Genomic DNA, 24607 nt, shown 5'->3' with positions numbered 1-24607 from the left:
TTTGGCCATATCGCCCAGTCCTAATTCCTAGTGTCATGGAAAACGCAGTACACCTGGGTGGAGAAAGGCGATGAGGGCATGTACTGTTTCGTTTGCCGGAAATTTACAACAAAAGCCGACCAAAATGCAAAATGCATAACCGGCCTGCCGAGTGCCGACGGGCTATCTAAAAATAGTGTACCGTATTTTCCGCACTATAAGGCGCACTTAAAAGCCTTTAATTTTCTCAAAAAACGACAGTGCGCCTTATAATCCGGAGCGCCTTATATATGGACGGTGAACACACGTTCACCAAGACGGGGAGACAGCGCCGAGCGACTTATGTCGCGTTCCAGGCATCCTGTAACCCGTGTTTTTCCAACTCGTAACTGGGAGTACGTCGATCTAGTACGAGTTCACGGATGGGAAGTCACGGGTTTGACTGCCGTTCCAGTGCACTTTCACGGGTATAAGGTTGGAAAAACACGGGTTACAGGTTGCCTGGAACGATGTACTCCCAGTTACGAGTTGGAAAAACACAGGTTACAGGTTGCCTGGAACGCGGCATTACTCCACTATCTGCCAATGGATCGTGGATGCCTGGGCTGATATATCAGTCTCAACTGTGATCCGAGCTTTCACGAAGGCAGGAATAATCTCTTTATTCAGCCGGCTCACATACCCGTATTTACTTCCTGTTTTCGGTCGAAGTCCACAGTAGTTGATTGTCGAGTTCGCGCGCTGCGCGCGATCAAACCTCCTCCGTGTGTTCAACATCTGATTCGGAAGAACTATCCATTTGAGCTGATATTCTCAGAACACCACACAGCACCGTCATCGGCTGACAGTCTGAGTCTCCACTGTTGCTTAGTTACCAATGATCGCGCGCACTCGACAATCGCCTAGTGTGGACTTCAACCGAAAACAGCAAGAAAATACGGGTATGTGCAGTCAGATTCACCGTGTTCACTCACATGGCTGTGCACTTGTAATGACACATTAAGGTTGTTAAGAGGCTAAAAGCAGGTTTAAAACTTGTCCCGTTTAAGTCAACAGGGTGCAAATTTTAAAAAGAGGATAACACGGTGTAGGCAACACCGGTTTTTGTCGTTGTTATCTGTACTGACAGCACTCCAAATTTACAAAAAATGAGCTCAATGTTAAAATTGACCGGAGTTTTCCTTTAACGTTTGAACAACGTTACCATGGGAGTGAACGGAGTTGTCAGAACGCTTAATAAAGTTTGACTTTATCTGACTGTTTTGTTGACATCTAGTGGATGCATAACGCAAACCCAGTCAAACGTTTGACTACAGTATCTTATGCGCCTTATAATCCGGTGCGCCCTATATATGAAAAATTTTCTAAAATAGGTCATTCATTGAAGGTGCGCCTTATAATCCGGTGCGCCGTATAGTGCGGAAAATACGGTAATCAAATTCCCCCCTAAACTTCTGCCTAGCCCCCCTAAAAATGTGTGATTAAGTGTAAGCTACACAAATTTGTGTTTGCTTCAGTCTTGTTATAATCAGATTCAGCACGTTCTTCATTTTTTCTTCATTGACAGTTTTTTAGGTCATAAATGTTAAACGTATGACAAAAATAATCAGGCAAACTAATATATTTTTGTCTAACTTCACCATTTTGAAGTGAAAATATAGCCTATGTAACTCATCACTCATGTAATGTAATTAGTTTACTGTCATTGTGAGGGGCCAAGAAAAATCAATCCTAATGTATACAATAAATACAGTTTAATGTAAAAGTGCTTTTCATTCTATTTCTTTCAGGGCCAGTAAAAATATAGAAGGGGCCAGTAAAACTCTGATCTACTGGCCCTGGGGGCCAGTGGGGATTTTTTTTTATGTTGAGCCCTGCCTTAAGTTTGCATTTGAATCAGTGAATTTTCAAACCTGGAAATGTTTTTTGCACATGAACATTTGCTGCTCTTACCTTCTCAAACTCTTTCTCCTGAATGTCAAGCATGCTCTGAATTCTCTTCATCACTTCTCTGAAGGGTTCCCCCTGCCACAATAAATGCACGCATTAAAAAGGACACAACACATGCAAACTGAACAAATGACCAAAATCCACCTACACATGCACTCAAGCTAACACACCTGACGGATCTTGAGCAAAAACGGAATTCCAAATGTCCCGAAGACTTCCTTGTGGAAATGTGCAACTGGAATCAGCATTTCATTCTCCTTGTCCAGCTCAACCTGGTCGAGAGGGATTTCCTGTGCCACGAAAGACATTACACTTGTTTCAAGGGAACAGCATCAACAAATAAGTGGCAACTCTCAGATTCCAAATCATTTTAAGAGGCTTTACTAGGGAATAGATTCTTTGTTGTGCACATCAGTGAATGATGGGATTTGAGGGCTGATGAGTATCAGCTCATTCTTACCTCTATTCTGAATGTTCGACTGGCTGCTGGAGATAAACATTCTAGCAATTCATCTTCCTGGTGAACCCCAATAATTTTGTAGCTGACAATTTCTAACAGCCTATAAGAGCAAAAGAGAGAATGATATCAGAAGTGGCAAGTGAAAGGAGTCAGAATTATGAACAGTGACTTGTATAGCAGCGTCAGTGAGTTATTAAAGCACGACTGGCTGATGTTCCTCAGGATCGACAGTTTGTAAAGCATTCACATTCAAGAGATCTATAAGGCTCATCAATTTCAAAAACACGCAAGGTGCATTAACATCGCATGAAACATCAAATGTCTCTATCCTTATATCTATAGCAATAAAATGTAACGCTTGGAAATTCTTATGTATCCCTTTGTACTTGCACATTACTGTTCAACAGTTTGGGGTCAGTGGGATTTTTCATTCAGTTGATCAGAACTGACAGTCTTTAATAAAAGATTTCCATGTCAAGAGTCGTATTACAGAAGCAAATCTTAAGTTGATTTACAAAATCTCATCTTATCTGCAGTTAGGAAATCTTAAACCCCTCCAGAGTTCGGTAATCAACTCAGGTCTGTTGTTGCAACTAACAGCAAACAGCTGCTGTGAAGTAAAACGGAAAACCTCAAGATTAAAATGGAGAAACAAAAGAGTGGTGCTTTTCATCAAGGTAAGGTTTGATAAGCTTGGTAGAAAAGACAAAGCCTAATCCTTTTAATTCATAGGAGTCTAATTATTTATCAGTTTTGTCGTCAAAGTGCAGCACATCATTTGGGTGTTCACAAAGTCTTTCCACCATCAAACATCACTGTTCTTCATCTTGTAATCAGTAATAAATGTGAAGCCATTCTCAGACAGGGCTATTATGTGATTTTTACAGTTGGCTTTTAAATAGTTTTGAAGTTAAGACACCATTGGGGTTGTCCTAAAGTTAAAACCGTTTCAAGGATTTTTTTGTGGAGTTAGGATGCTTCTGTAATACTCATTTTCCCATCCATAGTTAAGATTACATTATACACTTAAGAAATGTCATTATGTAATAGCTTTTGTCCTAACTGAAACTGCCATGGTTCCATGGTGACAGATAAGATAGGATTCTAGAGTTAGGATCTTTCTATAATGCACACCTTGGTTTTTATGCAGATGCCTCACTGCACCTTTTTGTACATATATATGGAAAATGATGCAGAAAATTAAGTATAGGAGGGTTGGGCTTACACTTTGAATGTTTAAATATAGTTTACATGGAGCATATTGTAACACTCCTAATGCACAAGTTCTTTTTCATTCTATTTATTTTGTACTTTTATAACACAAGATGTTTTTCAGTTTTGTAGCAGATTGTGTCCAAATACCTTTTGTTTTTTTTATCAGCCCTGCAAAAAACTATGACCTATGCAAGAGTGCATTCTGTTTATTGCTTGGTGCTTAATACACTAAAGGAGGCTGTACTGTACCAACTACCTCAGGGGGGACTAAATGCCTCTAGGTGGAACAAACTGTAATTTGCACTACTGTCTGTTCAAATGAAAATGAAAAAGCAACAAATCCACAATGCTTGATTTATTTTTTAGTAACACTTTAGTTTAGGGTCCAATTTTCACTAACTAGTTTCTTAATAGCGTGCATATTATTAGGATATTGTCTGTTTATTAGTACTTATAAAGCATATATTAACCCTCTAGGTGCCACGGTCGAGTTTACTCGACAAGATGCGGCACTGAATAAAACGGCCGATTTTGTCAAATTGGGTGTCAAATTTTGTTCGACCTCCCCTCCACTGGATGGCAGACATGTCATACTTCATCCCCGAATCAAAAAAACGTCATGCTTCTATACAAAATGTTCGAGTTAGAGCGCATTGGAGCTAGTGTGCGAGTGAGCCATTTTATCAGAGCCTCTCCGCAATGGGCGTGCGAGAGACAGATCTGGCCGCGCAGCTCGTATCATCTCACTCATGATCTGTGCCTTGCCGTGGCAAGTGAGCGTTTGAACTAAACAGGTCTTGTCTACTTGTGTTTGTATGTCATATGAATAATATATATGTGCCCCATACATGGAATCAGAGTGCCTACTGTATTTAGTAAATGGAAAATCTCTACAGCAAAAGACCAACCACCACATGCATTCGGTTTGTTTCTACCATTTATTAGTAATGATTTACACAGTTTCTTTACTACTTACTATATACCTGAGCATTCAGTTTTGTGCAATATAGCATACCGAAGGTGATGGACATTTTGGGGGGAAAGAAGTGCTGCATTTTATCATTTAAACATGTGACTTCATGAAAATTCTATAATCCAAGATTGCCGCCACCATATGACGTCATATGCAAATTAGATGGGAAAATGTAATCCCTACATAAACTTTGGGTCATCCTTAATATTTCTCTAATTTACAGAAAGTCTCCATCTTTTATCACTTTTAAGATATAGCCTTTTGAAATTAAGATGTCAAAATCGAACGTTTTAGGAAAAAACCTCTGGCGCCTAAAGGGTTATAGGGATAGTTCACACCAAAATGAAAACTCTGTCAGTAATTACTCACCCTCATGTTGTTCCAACCCCGTAAGACTTTCGTTCATCTTCGGAACACAAATTAAGATATTTTTGATTAAATCTGAGAGCTGGATCACTCCTCCATAGGCTTCTAAAGGAATCGAAACTGGCCGGCCCAGAAAAGTTAAAGACATCGTTAAAATAGTCCAAGTGACTACAGTGGGTCAACCTTAAGTTTATCAAGTGACGAGAATACTTTTTGTGCTGCCAGGCGCTTCTAGGTTGTACGTCACACCCATCACACACATGACCAGCGTCGGGCCAATAGTGAGTCTACGTGTGACGTACAACGCAGAAGCTTTGCGCAGTTCCACTACGTGAAATCTCACGGCCCACAGGGAAGGAAATGAATAGTTGAATAAAGTCGTTATTTTTTTATTTTTTTATTTTTGCGCACAAAAGGTATTCTCGTCGCTTGATAAACTTAAGATTGACCCACTGTAGTCACTCGGACTATTTTAACAATGTCTTAAACTTTTCTGGGCCGGCAAGATTCAATCCCTTAAGAAGCCTATGGAGGAGTGATCCAGCTCTCAGATTTAATCAAAAATATCTTAATTTGTGTTCCGAAGATGTAACGAAAGTCTTACGGGGTTGGAACAACATGAGGGTGAGTAATTACTGACAGAATTTTCATTTTGGGGTGAACTAACCCTTTAATGACTTGTTCTGTATTACCATATTCTACATCCCTTAATCCTACCCATTACCTAAACTTAACTACCGTACTAACTATTAAACTATTAACTACCTAACTCTTAATAAGCAGTAATAAGAAGTTTGAGGCAAAGGTCACAGTTAATTGTGAGAATTGGACCCTAAACTTAAGTGTGCCAATTTTTCCTATTGTATGGAACTCCTATGGAACAGTGACCCCAAAACAGAGGTATGTACCGAACGGTGACTTCTGTGTAATGTTACACCCCTAATGTGTGTGTTTGTTTTTAAAATGTGATTTTAAATGCATGCCTTATCAAAATGCATTGAGACATGCCTTATAAACATATAGATTTCTCTAAGTTGTACTGTATCTTTAAACATATCTTCTGATGTTCATTCAGGTTTATTTTATGCTATAACTGGTAGTAAACGGAAGAGATGATCGGTTCTTGGTGCTTCGTGCTGCCGCTTCGCTTGAACTGAGGTACCACAGCCATCTGTCGCCACATTAAAGTGCGCCAAAACGGTGTTTATTGTTTGAACTTCATAATAAAATGGGCAGAATTTAAAAGCTCACTATTTCATATCAAAAGTAAAAAAGTTCAAAGCTTATTGCGATTTATTGGATGGGAGATGCTACATAGTTTTGTTTATTCATCAACTGAAAATAGCATAGATCGATTCATGGGATTTAAGAATTGATATCGTTCAGAAAAATGAGAATAGATTAAAATTAAGAAAATTATATTTTTAACCCACCCTGAGTGATGCATTTATTTTTTAGAAATTCTTCATTTTATATTTTAGAAAACTGAATAGGGGCAATAGTCTGGAAACACAAATATTTTTCTATACTGCGTAGGAACCCTGTTTCCATTATTCAGGGCTTTCAATTTTCACTGAAATGAGAATACACAGACCTCAGCTTCTCTGAGCCTTTGTCTGAGAGCTCCACTGCCTTTTTACATTCCTCCAGAAGGTCCCGAACACAGCCATGCTTGTCAGGGTACAGTGTGATCTCCTAATGCAAAGGGGGATAAAATATTCACACTGATAAGTGTGCTAAACATGCTGGAAACGTACATTATGTAAATAAGTAGGGTTACCTGGCATAATGTTATATTCAATGCAGAATTATTGCAGCACGTTCTTACCTCCTCTCGAAACATACTGTTGAGCCAAATGGCTTTGAAACTCCTCCTGTTCTCAAAGTCTGTGATCTTCATCTTGAGCTGTGGGAGGAAAACCATGAATAAATCAGATGCCCCGAACGTAATGGCTTAGCAGATCTCATATTTCCTTAGAGAAGTGCCAAGTGGAAGATAAGGCCTCTCTCTCACCTGCTGGTAGTAGAGCTTCTTAGGCTGCCGGGGCTTGAAGAACTGCAGCAGGTCTCTGAGAGTGCCTTCATAGTTGTGCCTGAGTGGGTTGCCTGGACCATCCCTGTACCTGAGAGGAAGGAGAACAAAAATTCAGGTTCATGGATGGAAATGGGGTGGGGGAGTGGGGGGTGAAGAAGTCCCATTAAACTAAAAATTAGAAGACGTACCCCTGTGACTTGAAGAACTGTAGGAGCATGGGGTCAGTATTTAACCTCTGCGCAACAGTCTTTGCCACCTGAAAATGAATCAGGATGACAATTTTCAGAGGTTGCTTGCATCATCCATCCATCCATCCATCCATACCAACCTGGAAGTAGTTCATTCGATTTGACAGTGTCACAACAAAGCCTGGGTCATTGTGAATGGTCTTGTCACAGAAGATGACATCCACACGGTGGTACAAGTCTCTGAAGTAGTCTTTTGCAGTAGGCAGCTCACTGGTTTCATTTTCAGGATCGTCCCTGGTGGTGAAACGACAAAAGAACAATCGATTTCAAGGCCATGTAAACCTGTGCAAAACGACTTAAGAATTAAGATGACGAATTCTTACTTCTGGAACACAATTATGTCTCCATCCATCAGCTCATCCAGAGCCTTGTCCAGGGAGACATCATAGTCTTGTATTCGCTCTGTTAAATTCGGTTTAACTTCCTGTAACAGAATGCATCATGTTTTAACTATAGGTCCCTATTTGAAGCCAATTCCTAGTTATGCAGGATGCATTTATACTAACCATTAAAATGCATGAAATACACCACAGCTCAAAAGTTTAGGGCCTCATACCCTCTCCAAGGCTGTATTTATTTGATCAAAAATACAGTAAAAGCAGTAAAACTGTAAAGTATTACAATTTAAAATGTATAAAAAGTATTAGATTTTAAAAGTAATTTATTCCTGTCGAAACTCCTGATGGCAAAACTGAACTTTCAGCAGCCTTTCAGTCTTCAGTGTCACCTGATCGTTCAGAAATTATTTAAATATGCCAATTTGTTGAGAAGGAAATAATTATTATGATCAATGTTCAAAACAGTTGTGCTGCTTAATATTTTTGTGAAACCTGTGATACATTTTTTCAGGCTTATTTGATGAACAAAGTTTTATTAAATTATTTTTATATGAATTATAACCTCTTATTCTCATGTAAAAAAAATAAAATCTATAAATCTATTACTGACTCCAAACTTTTGAACAGTAAATACAAACTATATATTTTCATGCTGCTCTATTATAATGTTCTAATGCCTAAATGCAATTGTAGCATACAAATATATACGTTTTCAACCATACCAATTACTGATTACTAATGCATTTTTACTAACTATTTTCTATAAAAAAAACACACAAATTGATAAGATTATTCAAACCAGCAGTCTTACCTCATAGAGGATAAGGCTAGTTCCCTGCTGAAACCCTGCTCTTTCACACATAACGGGCAGCAAGTCTCCTGTTTGGGTCAGGGTTAGAATGGATTAAACGTAATAAGATTGACTTCTGTTTAATTAAATCTTTACAACAAAAACTTCATGAGAACAATCCTATTATATGTAGCTTTTATTACTCACGTATTTTACAGGATATAGGTGTGTAGATATGTCCACAATAATTTAAGCTTCTGGTTTTGGGATCGTACATCTTCAAGAACAACATTACATCATCTAAAAATCAAAACCAAGGTTAAAAGGTTAATCAGAGCTGACAGATTTTTGTAGGCCTTTTTGCTCAACATAAAATTAAAATGAAATGTGAAACATCTACAGACTAAAACATTAATGTTCTGAGTATATTCATAATATAGAAGTACACATTGAAACTCACGGTCTTTGTCGAACTTGGGTAACGTTGCGCCACTGGAGGCCATTTCTGGATCTACAGTTTCTAGAAATATTGTCCATGGGTTCTCGTTATCGCTCAAGTCGATCATCTGTTTGTGACATTGACGTACACAGCTTTATTCTCACATTAAGAGCAAAATATGAAATAAGAATGCTATAAAAAGTATGGATGTTTAAAAATATGAGTGCACAGACTTACAGACTTGTTGCAATCTGCTTCATAATCCAACATGGCCGGCCGTTTAGTGCCGTTGCTTCTGGCCTGCATTGGCCACAGTCTCATCTGGTCCTGCGGGAAACCCTGGAGGAATAGAAATTCATTGAGACCATCTCCACGGACAAACCAGAAAAGAAACGCAACTATCCTCAGGCATTAAGTGAATGTGAATACCAACAAAATGAGAATTTGTCCAAACTAGCCTAATGCGGTTTCATTTCAAAATGAATGTTGCTGATTTTAAGAATGCATTGCAGTATTAATGAATTATGAGGTTACTGTAGCAGGATTATCTTTTTGCTGTTTGCTGACTGTCATTCGTTATTTGCTGTGCGGTGATGCTCATTTTTACACTGTCTGTTGTTTGACACCACGAATCAGGTTTCAGGTCTGTGCATGAATGTCCATTTTTACACATAAGCTGCTTTTCCACCATCGGGCCGAACGGTTCTAAGAACGATAAGGAACGGTTCCAGTTATGTTTCCACTTAAGCCTGGTACGGCACGATTACAAACTGATCGCTTCAGAACCGTTGGCTAACAGGAACCGTGCTGGTAGAATGCATGTATTGACGTCGCCACTTGGGATTGGCCACTTTCCTGGCTACCAGTTTCTCTGCAGCTGGCTAAGCACACTATTTAAACGATGTAAAAACAAATAACTGATCAAATTTAAATGTCTGATTATCCTTTATAACACGTTCGCTATTTCTATCACATATCATCAGTAAACCCTTGCGCTACCAAGGCAAAGACTGATGCATTTATATTACATTCCAAAGAGCGGCTGTTATCAGCACCACAGTGGAAAATGAAACCATATCCGTACAGGCTGGCCCGGATCGGCACGGAATGGAACAGTTAAGCAAAGAGAACGGTTTGGCCCGACGGTGGAAAAGCAGCTATACAGTCTTTACTGGTAACTTACCGTTAAGATATATAGAACATATAACATTTGTTCCACAGGGTCATGTGCAAACAGAACTTTTTTTAAAATACCGGTAAATCGGTTCTGGCAAATTACCAGTATAGAGAAGTTGTAACATCACCAGTATCACGCTGTGTGTGAACAAAGAATGAAGATAACCGGTATGAGCACGTACAAGGTCAGAACGCACTGACGAAAGAAGGGAAGCACCGATACCATTATCAGGCCCAATACTGCGCTTACTGTGTACTGGTACTCATTAAAATGCTCTGATACCAATAACCGATACCACGCAGCGTGTGTACAGTACAGTGCTTGTGACAAAAACAAAACAAAAAAAAACACCAACAGAGCAGAATGGATATATCAGATAACGATGTCTATGAAGTAAATGTATCGAAATAATAAAATGTTAAACTAATTAAATATTTACACCTAAATAGCAGCGGCACAGACGCGCATACCTTTTTCACAGACGTCGCTGGAAAGTTTGTAGTTTGGTCGGATATGGCAATAGCAAAAGGTACAACAAGGCAAATATTACTAATGTTAACTGACGGTAAAGAGAGAGCGCACACTATTGCATGCTCTTGATTGCTGATTGTTAATAAAGCTCACATGCGGTATATAAAACTAAAATGTATGTGCAAGTAAAAACATGAACCGTTGCATGATTTATGCATAACGAGTGGTTCCCTACATTACAGGAAGGCGTTATGGAAATCACATGAAGTTTTCTGTGCGCGTGACCAAAAAGCCGCCTCTCAGACAGCACGAATAACCTATTAAATAGAGTTCTCTTTCATGGACAAATTCACACAAAATAGCAAAATGCCCATATAGCAGGGATGTGATTGTGCAAGTGAAAAAAAGCAGGACATTTTTTTAAGACCCAGCGTAAAGCACTTTTTACTTTTTAAACACCTGAATCAGCCATTTACTGCATGAACTACCAGGAACTGTGATGAGTGGCACACATGGAAATATATTTAACAGCTATAACTTATTTCTAGTAATACAAAACAGGACGTCTTAACTTATCTTTGGGGAAAATGTAAGGGCGATAACTGTTCTGTAGTTCTGTAAAGAAAACAACTGTTTACCGATCAATCTAATTCAGTAAATAAAATTCCACTCAAACTTGTACAATAGGAAAAGGCAACATAAAATGTTTGTGTTTTGGTAAACTGCACATCATATTCTGGCTACCTAAGAACCATTTATGAATTATATTAATGCTTTTTACACTAATATAAGACTACACAATCTTATCAGCATGATGAATAAATGATATGAACTGGAATAAACTGTACACGGAAAGGGAGCAGAGAATGTGACCGATCGAGCTTTGCGTGCTCTTTATACGCATAACTGACCTTTTACGTATAAATGACCTTTTACGTGCATCCAATAAGCAATTTAGCGCCGTAGGCTACATATGATACGCACTTTTTTTGCCTACCAGATGCACGTATTACTTTTGCGTATAAAGAGCAAACCTAATAAAAGCACTCGTGCTATAGGCCTAGATACGCAGTGCCAGGAACGATCGTGAGGCTGTCCATAACTTGGGTCTATTCGTATAAACTATTCGTTTCAGCGATGACTAATCTGAGCGCCTCTGATTGGTCATCACGCTCAAACTCAACGTGTGCGATTGGTTAAAATGCTCAACGCTGCAAAACAAAATCTGATGGAAATGCCGTAGTCAGATGGATCGAATGAACGTTAAGTATTGTAGTCTGTTTAACTATTATCACTTAAACATTCTATTATATAAATATTTTGAAAAAAATTACAATGACTTTCCCAAAACGTTCAAACACCCCTGATTTTATTTTTATTACTGATCTGCATGATTCACGTGGGTCATGATTTTAGGCTGAAATAACCGGAATTTCGGATTAATCCGGAGGAATCACATCCCTGATATATGCAAGTATTCTTGTGAAACATAGTCGTTACGTCTTTAGTGAACGTAAACCGTTGAAAAGAAAATGCGTGTGTACCAGTATGTTGGATATGTGCCGCTCTTAAAGTAACAGCAGCAAAATAAGCCTACTGCTGTCTTTGTCCTCAATGTTAAAGGTGGGGTATGCGATTTTCTTTTTTGACCATTTTTTCAAAATCACTTGAAAACCTATTCCTAACCCACTTACAGCCATTGAGTTAGAAACACTTAAATGAAAATTAAGCAATTTAATCATCTGTGGAACGGGCAGGACTCGAAAAACTCCAGCCAATCATTTCCAAGACCACCTACAATCATTGGACTGTAAGTGCGTCAATCAAACGGTTGTACCATACCCCCCTCGCACGTATGACGTGAGCATACTCAAAGCTCGTGACCCAGTCACAGTAAGTGCAAGTCGCCCCGGTACAGACAGACAGAGAGAGAGAGAGAGAGAGAGAGAGAGAGAGAGAGAGAGAGAGAGAGAGAGAGAGAGAGAGAGAGAGAGAGAGAGAGAAAGTGCAATCTCGCGCATCTGAGTTTTGCAGATGCACGATTGTGCGTTCATGTTCTTCGAATGGGTGGAGTCAGGGCCAGCGTTGGAGGAAAGAAGGTAGGACCTTTTGAGTTGTGTATTTTCAAAATCTGCTAACAACAAAAGACAAAATCACTCAATGCACTTGAGTGGTTGAGCCCTGCTGGAGCAGCTCTAAATATTCACTATTAAATTAAAGATAAAATAGTGATAGAGCAATAATATGATCAGTGAAAGTAACATTGTAACAAGCATAATTAGGCATGAAAATAACTGAAGGAAATATCTATGCCAAGCACACTAATTTGATTTATTAAAAAAAAAAAGAAGAAAAAAAGTATCAGTCTCGTTCTGGAAAAAGTGGTAACGGTGCATCCCTAATAAGAAATCTGCTTTGGGCCAATCATAAAGTTCTTATGGCGATGACGCAGCACCGTAGTTCATTATAAGTAACAAACATTTGTTTCTAACTGATAATAATTCACTGAGCAAAAAAACGAATAATCTATAGTTGCTTTTCAAGAATTTATTGGCTGAAATTGGCAAGACATTTTGCATTGTGAATTAATAACTTAAAATTGGTAAAAACCGCGCAGGACGACTTAAAAAAAAAAAGTTGCTTGAGCAAACTCAATCTGAATGCATTTTTCCCTGATTTAAATTCCTTTTCTAACATTGTAAGGATCTGAAAAGAGAAAGATGTTATCCAAGGAACTTGTCAAGTTAAGGCTCACCATGGTCTGTGAAAGGTTCTGGACAAACTCAGCCAGAGTGGAGCTTTTGAGAACCTTGAACACTGTGTATTTTACTTTCTCCTCATCATACATGTCATTGCCCTGATGTCCACAGAACTGATCTTCTGTCACCATCTACAGGAACAGAGAGTGATAGCAGGATGGTTTAAACAAACAAAGCAGCTTGGAATTATTTTACAAATCCAATTCTAAAGATCTAAACTTAAGGCCTATGCCAACATGACCTGAAGTGACCATTTTATAAGGCACACCAAGTGGACAAATAAGTCTTCCATTTAGAAGGAACATTTGCATTCCCAAGAATAATTGGCTTGGTTGGACATAATGTGGCTCCATACCTGTACTTGCATGTAAAGGTGAGCCTCCTGCCTCTCTTTTCTCTTCTGGGCTTCCACCCTCTTCTCCTCCTGCAGCCTCTCCACCAGCTGCTGGGGGATATCATTGTCTGTGACCGGCAGCAGGACCTCACCTGGACATGACAACAGCACTTATAAGCACAGATGGACAGAGGACAAGCACATGCCCTAAGATCCACAACCAAAGACAGGGTGGTTTTCATAAGAGCTGGATTGCTGTCAGCGTCTACAGGTCCACATGACCTCGTGCTAAAATGATAACATCATAAATTAAAGGGATACTTCAGGATTTAGCATTAAGCTTTGTATCAGTAGAAAACCGGTATTATTTTCAAATTACCGTGCTTCCCCCCCTCATATCCCCCTGATATGAGAGAAAAATACATTTTTAGTCTGGAAAAAAAATCCTCAGATGACGCAAAAATCGTCATTTTGCGTTATTGGGTGATTTTTGTGCCAGAGGCTAAAGACTACAGCCTGTGTTCCGCATGTTTTCACCACGCCCATATGGGGCTGGATCTCACTCACAGAATGTAAAGATAGTGTCAGCCATCTTTCTGTAGAAGCTAAGCTAACAGGCTCTTGCCTCTTGGTCTGTGTAGAAAGTTTGTATAGTAGGCTAATCACGATGGCGGAAGGTAGTTTTGAAGTTGAAATGGCAGAAGGGGATTTCGAAGATCTGTTGCGAGAATCTGATGCTCGCGGCTACCTGTACGAGCCGCAATACAGCGATAAACAGTTTTGGGAGATGGAGGAACAAGAGGCGGCCGGAGCGAGACTTGAGCCCGGCCAGACTCGAGCTGGGGCGGACTGGCGGTGTCAGTGCTCTCGCTGTGTGCCTATGGAAACAGATATAGAGTCCTATTGCTGTCGCGAATCTCAGCGATGCCATTTTCTTCTGGACAAGATCGCTGAATCCGCAGAGGTTAAAGTGTCTGAGTGTAAAAGTAAAAGTGTTAATATGAATTATTTTTAAGTTATAACTCACATTGGTTGTGGTTCTTTTTATAAATCTTTAGTGTTACTAGAGTATGGATTAGCCTAGATAATGTATTAGCTTAGAGAAATAGTGATTTCAATTGGAGGAAAACAGTTAATATGCAGAGCTACTAAGCTACTCTGTTGACATGGTCCTGCCTTGCATCATATCTATAATGTGAAAGTCTAAGTTGTGTTATATACAGGTCCTTCTAAAAAAATTAGCATATTGTGATAAAGTTCATTATTTTCCATAATGTAATGATAAAAATTAAACTTTCATATATTTTAGATTCATTGCACACCAACTGAAATATTTCAGGTATTTTATTGTTTTAATACTGATGATTTTGGCATACAGCTCATGAAAACCCAAAATTCCTGTCTCAAAAAATTAGCATATCATGAAAAGGGTCTCTAAACGAGCTATTAACCTAATCATCTGAATCAACTAATTAACTCTAAACACCTGCAAAAGATTCCTGAGGCTTTTAAAAACTCCCAGCCTGTTTCATTACTCAAAACCGCAATAATGGGTAAGACTGCCGACCTGACTGCTGTCCAGAAGGCCATCATTGACACCCTCAAGCAAGAGGGTAAGACAGAAAGAAATTTCTGAACAAATAGGCTGTTCCCAGAGTGCTGTATCAAGGCACCTCAGTGGGAAGTCTGTGGGAAGGAAAAAGTGTGGCAAAAAATGCTGCACAACGAAAAGAGGTGACCGGACCCTGAGGAAGATTGTGGAGAAGGACCGATTCCAGACCTTGGGGGACCTGCGGAAGCAGTGGACTGAGTCTGGAGTAGAAACATCCAGAGCCACCGGGCACAGGCGTGTGCAGGAAATGGGCTACAGGTGCCGCATTCCCCAGGTCAAGCCACTTTTGAACCAGAAACAGCGGCAGAAGCGCCTGACCTGGGCTACAGAGAAGCAGCACTGGACTGTTGCTCAGTTTTGCATGTCATTCCGAAATCAAGGTGCCAGAGTCTGGAGGAAGACTGGGGAGAAGGAAATGCCAAAATGCCTGAAGTCCAGTGTCAAGTACCCACAGTCAGTGATGGTCTGGGGTGCCATGTCAGCTGCTGGTGTTGGTGCACTGCGTTTTATCAAGGGCAGGGTAAATGCAGCTAGCCATCAGGAGATTGGAGCACTTCATGCTTTCATCTGCTGAAAAGCTTTATGGAGATGAAGATTTCATTTTCAGCACGACCTGGCACCTGCTCACAGTGCCAAAACCACTGGTAAATGGTTTACTGACCATGGTATTACTGTGCTCAATTGGCCTGCCAGCTCTCCTGACCTGAACCCCATAGAGAATCTGTGGGATATTGTGAAGAGAAAGTTGAAAGACGCAAGACCCAACACTCTGGATGAGCTTAAGGCCGCTATCGAAGCATCCTGGGCCTCCATAACACCTCAGCAGTGCCACAGGCTGATTGCCTCCATGCCACGCCGCATTGAAGCAGTCATTTCTGCAAAAGGATTCCCGACCAAGTATTGACTATTGAGTGCATAACTGAACATAATTATTTGAAGGTTGACTTTTATTTTTTGTATTAAAAACACTTCTTTTATTGGTCGGATGAAATATGCTAATTTTTTGAGACAGGAATTTTGGGTTTTCATGAGCTGTATGCCAAAATCATCAGTATTAAAACAATAAAAGACCTGAAATATTTCAGTTGGTGTGCAATGAATCTAAAATATATGAAAGTTTAATTTTTATCATTACATTATGGAAAATAATGAACTTTATCACAATATGCTAATTTTTTGAGAAGGACCTGTACATTAGGCTAGTACATCCCAGTACAACGCAATTTAGCTCCATTTCAATGGAAATTTATCAAATAACTCATGATGTATCAAAGCAAGCCTAGTTGTATCCATTTTTCGGATTCTGCCGCCTGTAACCGGTAGGCGTGGTTTGGGAGTGGCCTCGTAAGGGCAGCAAAGCAAGTGCATTCTGGGAGTTGTTGTCTTTCAAGCCACATGAGTAAAAAAATACATTTTCTGCCTTTTCTCAGTCTAGAATGCTTCAATTTAAAAAATAATTTCACATTTCTACTATATAAATGACCAATATTAAATACACATTCATCTTCCCAGAGGTGAAGTATCCCTTTAACCTCACAGCAGGCGTAATTATGTTCATGGCACTCACTGAGCTTGGACTCTCTGATATACACCAACATGTAAGCGTTAGTGCAGTGACGCACTGACAAGTCATCATCGTGACCACCGTAATTGTGTTCGATGGCCTCTTCTTTAGTGCACCGCGAAACGACATCATCGTCAAATTTACACCACTGCAAGAACAAACAAACATTACATCTGGAAATAAAATTATGAAGCATGTGGAAATTAATTGAATAAACCACTCAAAGATCAAACAAAATGCCAGTCAAAACAATGTTTGCTACCAGACTAAACACTACAGATAAAAACAAACAAACAAACACAATGCAGGGCTCCAGACTATGAAAACTAGGGGTGGGACAAAATATCAATAGGGCGACAAATCGTTGTCCTTCTCCATGCGATGCGAGAATCTATGCGCTGGCGCCAAATATAGATATTTTAATTAATAAAATAAGCCGCTCTAAATAGATTTTCCTGCTCCCAGCGCCGCTACTGCATGGCTCCTCGAGGTAACGCTCAACACATGAATGAGGGAAACATGAACTTAAGTTAACTAGCATAATGCTGCGTTCACACCAAACGCGAATAGAGCGTCAAATTCGTGTCTAGTTGAACGCTTGAACATTTTGAATCCATTCGCACGTCCAAAGCGAAATTGACGCGCGTAAAAAGCAAGCGTTTGAAGCGAAATTGACGTGCGTCCGAGGCGAAATCCGCTTCTTTTGGGAGGGGCCAGTGCTAGGCGGTTGTCTGTTTGCAAGACGGCTGATGTTCATCGAGCATTCATTGAAATAGTTAACGCTCTGTATTTGCTCTGGAGAGCAGAACAGCGGCGTAGGGGTCATCATCGCCATACTTGGGTCCACCAAACCCTCCGGAGGCGTACCCAGTTTGGCGAGTATCACCACTCCCTCCAGGAGCTGCGCCTGGATGATGGCCGCTTTCAGCGGTACTTCCGCCTGTCCCGCACCCAGTTTGATGACCTGTTGTCCCGCATCGGAGCGAGGATCACCCTCGCCCACCTAATCGGTCATTTATTTTTGTTTTGATGACAAATTGACACAGCCTCGAAAAGTGATTAACCTGTCCTGTGATTTTTTTCTCTCTCACACAACACTGTCCAGACACGAACTATGTTCTTACGCACTAAAGTATGTTGGTTGTCTTTACATTATTATTCTAATGTTTCATATAACCTATATTAGATACGGAAAAAATAGCATTCAATACAAAATCAATATGTCTCATATATTGAAATCAAGTTATGTGATCAAATATTTGATTTGTTGTGCATTAGAACCACACCAGGCATTGTCATATTACAAAATAATTTGAGGCCAAACATATAAAATAATTTATTGAGGCCAAACATAAAATAATCTATTGAGGCCAAACATATAAAATAACATTATAAACTGAAAAGCGGGCTAGTCCCCGTTTATCACGTCACTTCACCACGTGACAGCAGCAAGCAGGCTCCTGATTGGTTAAGGCAGCGCGAATGCCAGAGTTCAAATTTTTCAACTTCTGCGTCAGACGCAAATTTGCGTCAAACGCGTGAATGCATCAAATTAGAGGTCGACCGATATGGTTTTTTTTCAGGCCGATGCCGATCTTTTTAAATCCGGGTCGGCCGATGGCCAATTAATGCTGCCGATTTATTTTGGCCGATATGTGCTTGTTTTTAACCTCTATTTGAAAGATAAAATGTAACAGAAATAGTAATTATTTAACATAGACAAAATTTCTCAAAAACATTTATTGAACACTTGAACAATGAACAATCTGCACTTTGACAATATACATTTTAAATTTAAGTGTACGTGCATTGTAAGTAATACAAGGCTAAAAACATTTCTATCCTCTTCCCAAAAACTGTCCTGAAACATGGGCTGTATTTTTGGTTTGTTTGGTTTGTTTGTTGACGGACAAAGCCAAATGAACATAACCTAATTATCACAAAAAGGGGAAAAAAACCTTTTAATTATTTAATATTTTTTTATATATAAGGTTTATTATATTTTATTTTATTTAACTTATAACAATAACGTATTTCACTAGTAAATTTCTGTTGAACGACAAAAACAACCACCAGATGGGAAAATGATATTTTACAAAAACTTTAAATGCCCACAACGCAACGTCCGTCTGTTGTTCTTCAGACAACGGCATCCCGCTGTTGGACCTTTTAGTCTACAGTGAAATACAGTCACACTTTACACTGTTTGGCCAGCATTTTAACCATGTTTAATCCAGCTACTAACTAACGGTATGATCAAATTCGCTGCTGACTAGCATCACATGCAGCAAAGCGATGTTTCTGTTATTCTAATGTCCGTTTTCTGAGCATCCAAGAGAAGCACTGGCATAACAGTAGCACCGAACTGAAGCACAGAAATCCGTGTTGATATTCGGTGCGGTAGATAACGATCGTTAAGGTTCCAGTGCCGTATTAGCACCGGGTCTGTCTGTAGCTACCCGCTAGCAAAGCAAAGCCAGTCTGTCACTAGCCTATAGTGCATTGGTCTCTTTTTTTATTAACGTTACTTATTTCTCTACATTGAGTGACAACCCTCTCAAATATAAGCCACACAAACAGAACAAATAAAAGTCTCAGATTCACTCTGTAATTGCAAAATTATTGCTTACTTATTGTGACATGATCGCAACTCTTCTACTGTGATAATGCAACTTCAACTACGATCCAAAGTAGCCGAATGTCATGTCGCTTATTCAGGTTTTTTCTCGAAGTTGGCAGTAACATATCAAAAGTTTTAAATTAAATAAAGGAGTTATAAGAATTGAATCCTTATCGTTTTCTCCAAAGCACTTAGTTAGCTCCTGCCTTAGGCACTGTATGAGGTCTGCTCACTCGGCTGGAAAATGACTCAAGCGGCAGCGCGCGTCAAACACGTGTTCCACGACAACACTAGGCTGCCCACAGATGCGCCTGCCTAATAATCGGCTTGACATACTTGGATATTGGCCGATGCCGATTATGTAAAAAAAATGCAAAAAAATCGGCCGATTAATCGGTCGACCTCTACATCAAATAAAATATTTCGTGTCTACCGCACCGCGCTTAACGCCTCATTCGTGCCGCAGGACCTCTAGACGCGCGAAAACGAGTCTTTACATTGACTTGAAATCACTCGCGTTTGGTGTGAACACACCTTAAGAATAGGAGGTTTTTAATAGAAGTGCAAGTAAAATAATAGCCAGCCACGTTTAAGTCCAAAGTCTGGACGCACTTCGGCTTTTATACCATTGACGGGACAAACGTGTTGTATAGACATCTTTGACACTATTCACAGAGCGCTTGGATACACACAGGAGCGTTTGAACAACACTATTCCCAGGTTTATTTTAAGGAAGCTGGTAAACACTGAGATGTTCCCAGGTTTAAATAAGAGGTTGGTACATTTTGAAACGTATCCAGGTTTATATAAAAGTCAATAAGCAGTTAAATGTGTCAGTTTACACACAAAGAAAAGTTTAAGCTTTTAAAATGTATAAGCATAAAATGTTTGATTTAATTAAACTGAAAAACTTTGTGCTGTTTTCGAACACATTTTGTTTTCATAGTTAGACAGATATCGTGATGTATCATTATTGTCTAGCAATATATCGATTAACGCAAAATTTCTTTTTCTATTGTGATATTATCGGTATTGTGAGCCATGTATCGTTGTAATGCAAGGTACCCTGTGATTCCTACCTCTAATGAAAACTGTGGCACTGCTGCCTCAGTTTTGGTTGTGCCAGTGCCTGATTTGGTTAATTTTTGTTGGGTGTAACAATTTATACAGTATTATTGTTTTGACAAAATTATAACCCTCTGGGCCTCTTCACAGTAAAGTAATTTGAGACAACTGTGGCTTTACACGTGAAATTATGCATAATGTTTTTTGTTTATCTATTAGTTGGATTTGACTACCGGGTTAAATCGAACCTCAAGCAAAAAACAAACTTATTGTCCCTAAACTTTTAAACGGTAATTTATCAATAAGCAACAACACTGTGAAAACTAAAAGACTATTTGGAGCAAAATTCAGTCTCAGTCTAGAGCCCTCCAATGCTTTTAAGTTTTACTTTACTAAAATTTACAAAACATTTCATGCAACCACAAGCCACCCAAAAAGCCCACCCATTAACCACCATCAGAAAAGATAAGGACCCCTGAAATTAAAGGTTCTCACTATTGGTGCGGTGACACTCACTTTGCCGTCTCCTTTAGGATTAAGGTAGACGACGTAGTGGCCCCCGTGGTTGTCACCGCTGTGCACCAACACGGCATGGAGAATGTAGTTGGCCGGGTCTTTCACGTCTGGCTTCTGCAGAAACTCATCCAGAGGTAACTGCTCTGGGAATTCAAACCTGCAAGGCAAAACATCAAGCTCAGCCTCCATTTCTCTAGCATCATCTCAGAGAGAGTGAACAACAGCTTATGCCAGACCATCTTAAAGTGCACCCTCCAGTCCATATCCAAGTTAGTGCTCAGTCAAAAAAAAAAAAAACATTTAGATGAGTCACTCTTACAAGGATATTTTAAGTGTAATCTTCCTCTCCACATGACAAAAGCAACCTGATGCTAAATTCATCATTAAATCCCAGAAATAATTTCAGAAGTTAAAGGAGTATCATTTTCACTTGTTCGGTCACAAACTCGTCATTTATTATGACACGTTTAATGTCAAAACGGCAGATCTAAAGCACAGAAAATTACATCTACAACACATAAAAAAAGTTGTTACCTGTCGTTTATCTTAATATTTTGGTCAGTCTGAGGGTCGTACATGAACCTCATGAGCTGTAGGTGCAGGATAGGAGGGAAAGTCAGGAACTTTACACCCTTCTCTGCCTCCTAGAAGACAAATGAACCACAAACAGCACACCAGTTGAATAAATGCAAAAATTAAAACCAGTATCATCTAGAGCCCGACCGATATTATCGGCCAATTTTAGGCATTTTGCTAACTATCGGTATCGGCATTTATAATGGCCGATAAATGAATATTTAAAAAAATGCGGGTGCGGTGATTCATGTAAGGGTGGCGCTGCCAATAAGGCACCTAAAAGCTGTCACAAGAACTGGCAAAAGTAATGATTATGAATACAACAAATATAGCAAGGAGACATTTTAATTGTTTATTAAAGTAACAACAGGTAGTTTTTTGCTCTCGGGCTCCCCCTACAGTTGGGAAACAGTATTGTCCTCTACTACTGTCGTAAACTGTCATCCTACATGCACGTGCATTTGTTGACAACCATGATAGCCCTGAACACTGTAGGACGAGGTCACATGCAGGTGTTCCCGCGTGTGTGAAATGTCTTCATCCCAGGTACAGTGGCATATATTTCAGCATGTCATATGAATATAATTTCATGTGTTTTATTTTTTTTATAACGACAAATGATCGCGTTTACAAGCCAGCGTCATTATAGTAGCCTAGTCTATTGGTTACCATTTTACTGAATCTATATGATACTTCAATGCAATGTTTGAGTGGTTGATAATAACCATATATCGTCAATATTATAATATCAAGCTACCATAAATGAATCTGCAAATTTTACAAATCGATTTGCATTATAGCTTGAGGCAAGACAAATAAACAAATATCACAGACATGTTAGGTATCCTAAAATATGATTTTATTAATAATCTTCCTCCTTTCTTTGTACATGTTGAGTAGACTACACTTTTTAGGTCAAACATTTGCTATTTGCATTTCATCGATTGCAAAGTTCAAATCAGAACGAGAATACTAGCGATAGCTAACCATCAAAAACTAGAATATCGTTTACTAGCTACCAGATTGATAATTCGCTACTACTCTAGCGAATTAGAGAGGTTAGAGAGAGGCATTCTTTTTTCGATGGGGGGTTCGATGCTCCCTGCACACGCAAGGTCTCTCGCTCGCTTTCTCTCTCTGCCGTCCGCGCGCGTTGGAGCACAGTCTCTGTCTCGCGTGCGCGCTCGCTCTAGATTCCGGGAGATTTGAACTAATTTGCGGTATAACTTGTCGATCACGAGTGGCTCAACAGGTAGAGATCTATAGATAAACTCATCTTTCAGGCATTTGACCGACCGGGTTGACAATTTAGCGTGAGAAACCGGGGGTGTGGCGTGTGAAACCAATCAAATGCGGGTGTCTCACGGCCAATGCGTGAGAGTTGGCAGCTCTGCAATGTTGATCCTCGTTCTGCCTTTAACGCGATCACTTTCTCTTTTTCTCTTTTTGCTTTGCTCCGATAAAACCTTTGCTTTCTTGTTTTTCTGTGCTGCTTCGGCCATGACTATAACATTTGGCTCGCAAGTCCGATTTAAGGAAGTGGGGGTGGTGGTGGAAGTGACGTATATGCCGTAAAGCAGTCGAATTTTGTAGTTCTCTTTGTTCGCCGGTTACTACCCGAAACCCTACCCGAAACCCTCAAGCGGCAGCGCGCGTCAAACACGTGTTCCACGACAACACTAGGCTGCCCACAGATGTGCCTGCCTAATAATCGGCTTGACATACTTGGTATACTGGTAACCCTTAAAAACGCTACAGACCCCGTCAGGCTATGGCAGACGTGTCATTCAACCTATTGTAAGTCGATGTACCATCACAAGAGACTTGGAAATATATTATGAAGGCTGAAAAGTTACCTGTTGTTACTTTAATAAACAAGTGTTTTCAGTCAGTGTCAGCCAAAGATGAAGTTGACGATGCTGACTCGCGATCTTCAGTGAACGCGTGCCAGAGAGAAATGCACATTTCATATGATTACATGAGTCTGTCTGTCTTTCGTTTTGAATTGTTCTGTTTAAAAGTAGACATTTCAATATAGATATATTTCAATTCTCAGGTCTATACGCTGAGTTTCGGTTCATGAGACGAGCTCCAGTTCACGCGCAGGCGCCTCCCGTGTCGAGATTATCTATCGTCTGCTATATTTACTTCTTATAAATTAAATCCAGGCAAATGGTTGATGAAACATTGATTAAAATTAAGATACAATTAATACAAAATGAAATTCACTTTGAAACGAAAGGTTTTGTGCTTTCTGTTTGATGTCTATGTGAAAGTTTCAAAGCATATTTTAGTGCCGCTTTCAGAGCGCTCACGTCCGTAGTGCTGAACTGTCGCGTCTGTAACATTGTTTTTTCCTCATAAATGCGAACACGAAAAATAAAATAAAATAAAATGAATATTTTATGTAGCCTGTGGAGACTGAGAGCCAACCCTTCTTCATCCGGTGGGGAGTAGCCTACTTGTGATTTGCGCAGTGTAATTCACAGAATTGATTTCTCTGCTACAAGCCTCTGTCACGTATTGTGTGAGCTTGTGACTATTGCAAGCGCGCAGCTGAGAAGTCCTGATTATATTGTCTGCTATATTTAGGCCTACTTCTTATTTATTAAGGCAATTGGTTGATGAAACATTGATTAAAATGCGTGGCGCAAGCGATCTCCGACAGTAAACTGATTCTGCTTTGTCTAGGGTAAACAGCTGTTGCGACGGGAGCAATAACGGCCGCGTCCGGTGTGTAGACACCGTGTTAAAGCTCATTCTGCCTGATAACGCTACGTTACAACATCAAGCAATATTCCAAAAATGTATATAATTAGAACACTTTATATAGGGCCATTTTGCATTAAGAGTAGCCTAGTTTCACATTTAGTACATTTTGCTTACTAATTATTTAAAATAGTATAAAAGTACTGTACATATGTAATTAAAAACGTTTTCATTATGATATTATTCATTTTACTTTAGTAAAAAGATCTGAGTTCTTCCTCCACTGGTAGAGATTAGAGGAATTAAGAGTAAAAATAGAAGATAATAAGGTTTTGTCAGTGACACTTTTTATATATTTATTGATACAAGTTATGACTAAATTAAAAGACAAAGTCGTTAGTGAAGATTATG

The 24607-nt window shown here is 39.5% G+C and overlaps 1 protein-coding gene across 4 annotated transcripts in view; it reads right to left on the bottom strand.

Annotated features, from left to right (window-relative positions):
• usp7 (ubiquitin specific peptidase 7 (herpes virus-associated)) overlaps nucleotides 1-24607 on the bottom strand; it is a 53609-nt gene that overhangs the window by 8418 nt on the left and 20584 nt on the right. For 3 of the 4 annotated variants that reach the window (XM_056258190.1, XM_056258188.1, XM_056258189.1), the window contains exons 12-29: nucleotides 21446-21555; nucleotides 20891-21068; nucleotides 16714-16858; nucleotides 13556-13686; nucleotides 13197-13331; nucleotides 9031-9132; nucleotides 8815-8920; nucleotides 8562-8654; nucleotides 8376-8443; nucleotides 7550-7650; nucleotides 7307-7460; nucleotides 7167-7234; nucleotides 6958-7066; nucleotides 6772-6849; nucleotides 6538-6638; nucleotides 2390-2489; nucleotides 2100-2219; nucleotides 1933-2004 (exon numbers count right to left, since the gene is read on the bottom strand). In XM_056258190.1, coding sequence (XP_056114165.1) covers nucleotides 1933-2004; nucleotides 2100-2219; nucleotides 2390-2489; nucleotides 6538-6638; nucleotides 6772-6849; nucleotides 6958-7066; nucleotides 7167-7234; nucleotides 7307-7460; nucleotides 7550-7650; nucleotides 8376-8443; nucleotides 8562-8654; nucleotides 8815-8920; nucleotides 9031-9132; nucleotides 13197-13331; nucleotides 13556-13686; nucleotides 16714-16858; nucleotides 20891-21068; nucleotides 21446-21555 — 1971 coding nt within the window. The remainder of the gene's footprint in view (nucleotides 1-1932; nucleotides 2005-2099; nucleotides 2220-2389; nucleotides 2490-6537; nucleotides 6639-6771; nucleotides 6850-6957; nucleotides 7067-7166; nucleotides 7235-7306; nucleotides 7461-7549; nucleotides 7651-8375; nucleotides 8444-8561; nucleotides 8655-8814; nucleotides 8921-9030; nucleotides 9133-13196; nucleotides 13332-13555; nucleotides 13687-16713; nucleotides 16859-20890; nucleotides 21069-21445; nucleotides 21556-24607) is intronic. The other variant, XM_056258187.1, reaches the window with a different exon arrangement.

The sequence above is a fragment of the Rhinichthys klamathensis genome, unplaced genomic scaffold, assembly GCF_029890125.1.
Source record: "Rhinichthys klamathensis goyatoka isolate OS25496 unplaced genomic scaffold, OSU_Roscu_1.1 h1tg000149l_1, whole genome shotgun sequence".
In the NCBI taxonomy this organism is placed as follows: domain Eukaryota; kingdom Metazoa; phylum Chordata; class Actinopteri; order Cypriniformes; family Leuciscidae; genus Rhinichthys; species Rhinichthys klamathensis.
The sequence above is the reverse complement of the archived record's forward strand: the minus strand, read 5'-3'. Positions and strand labels throughout refer to the sequence as shown.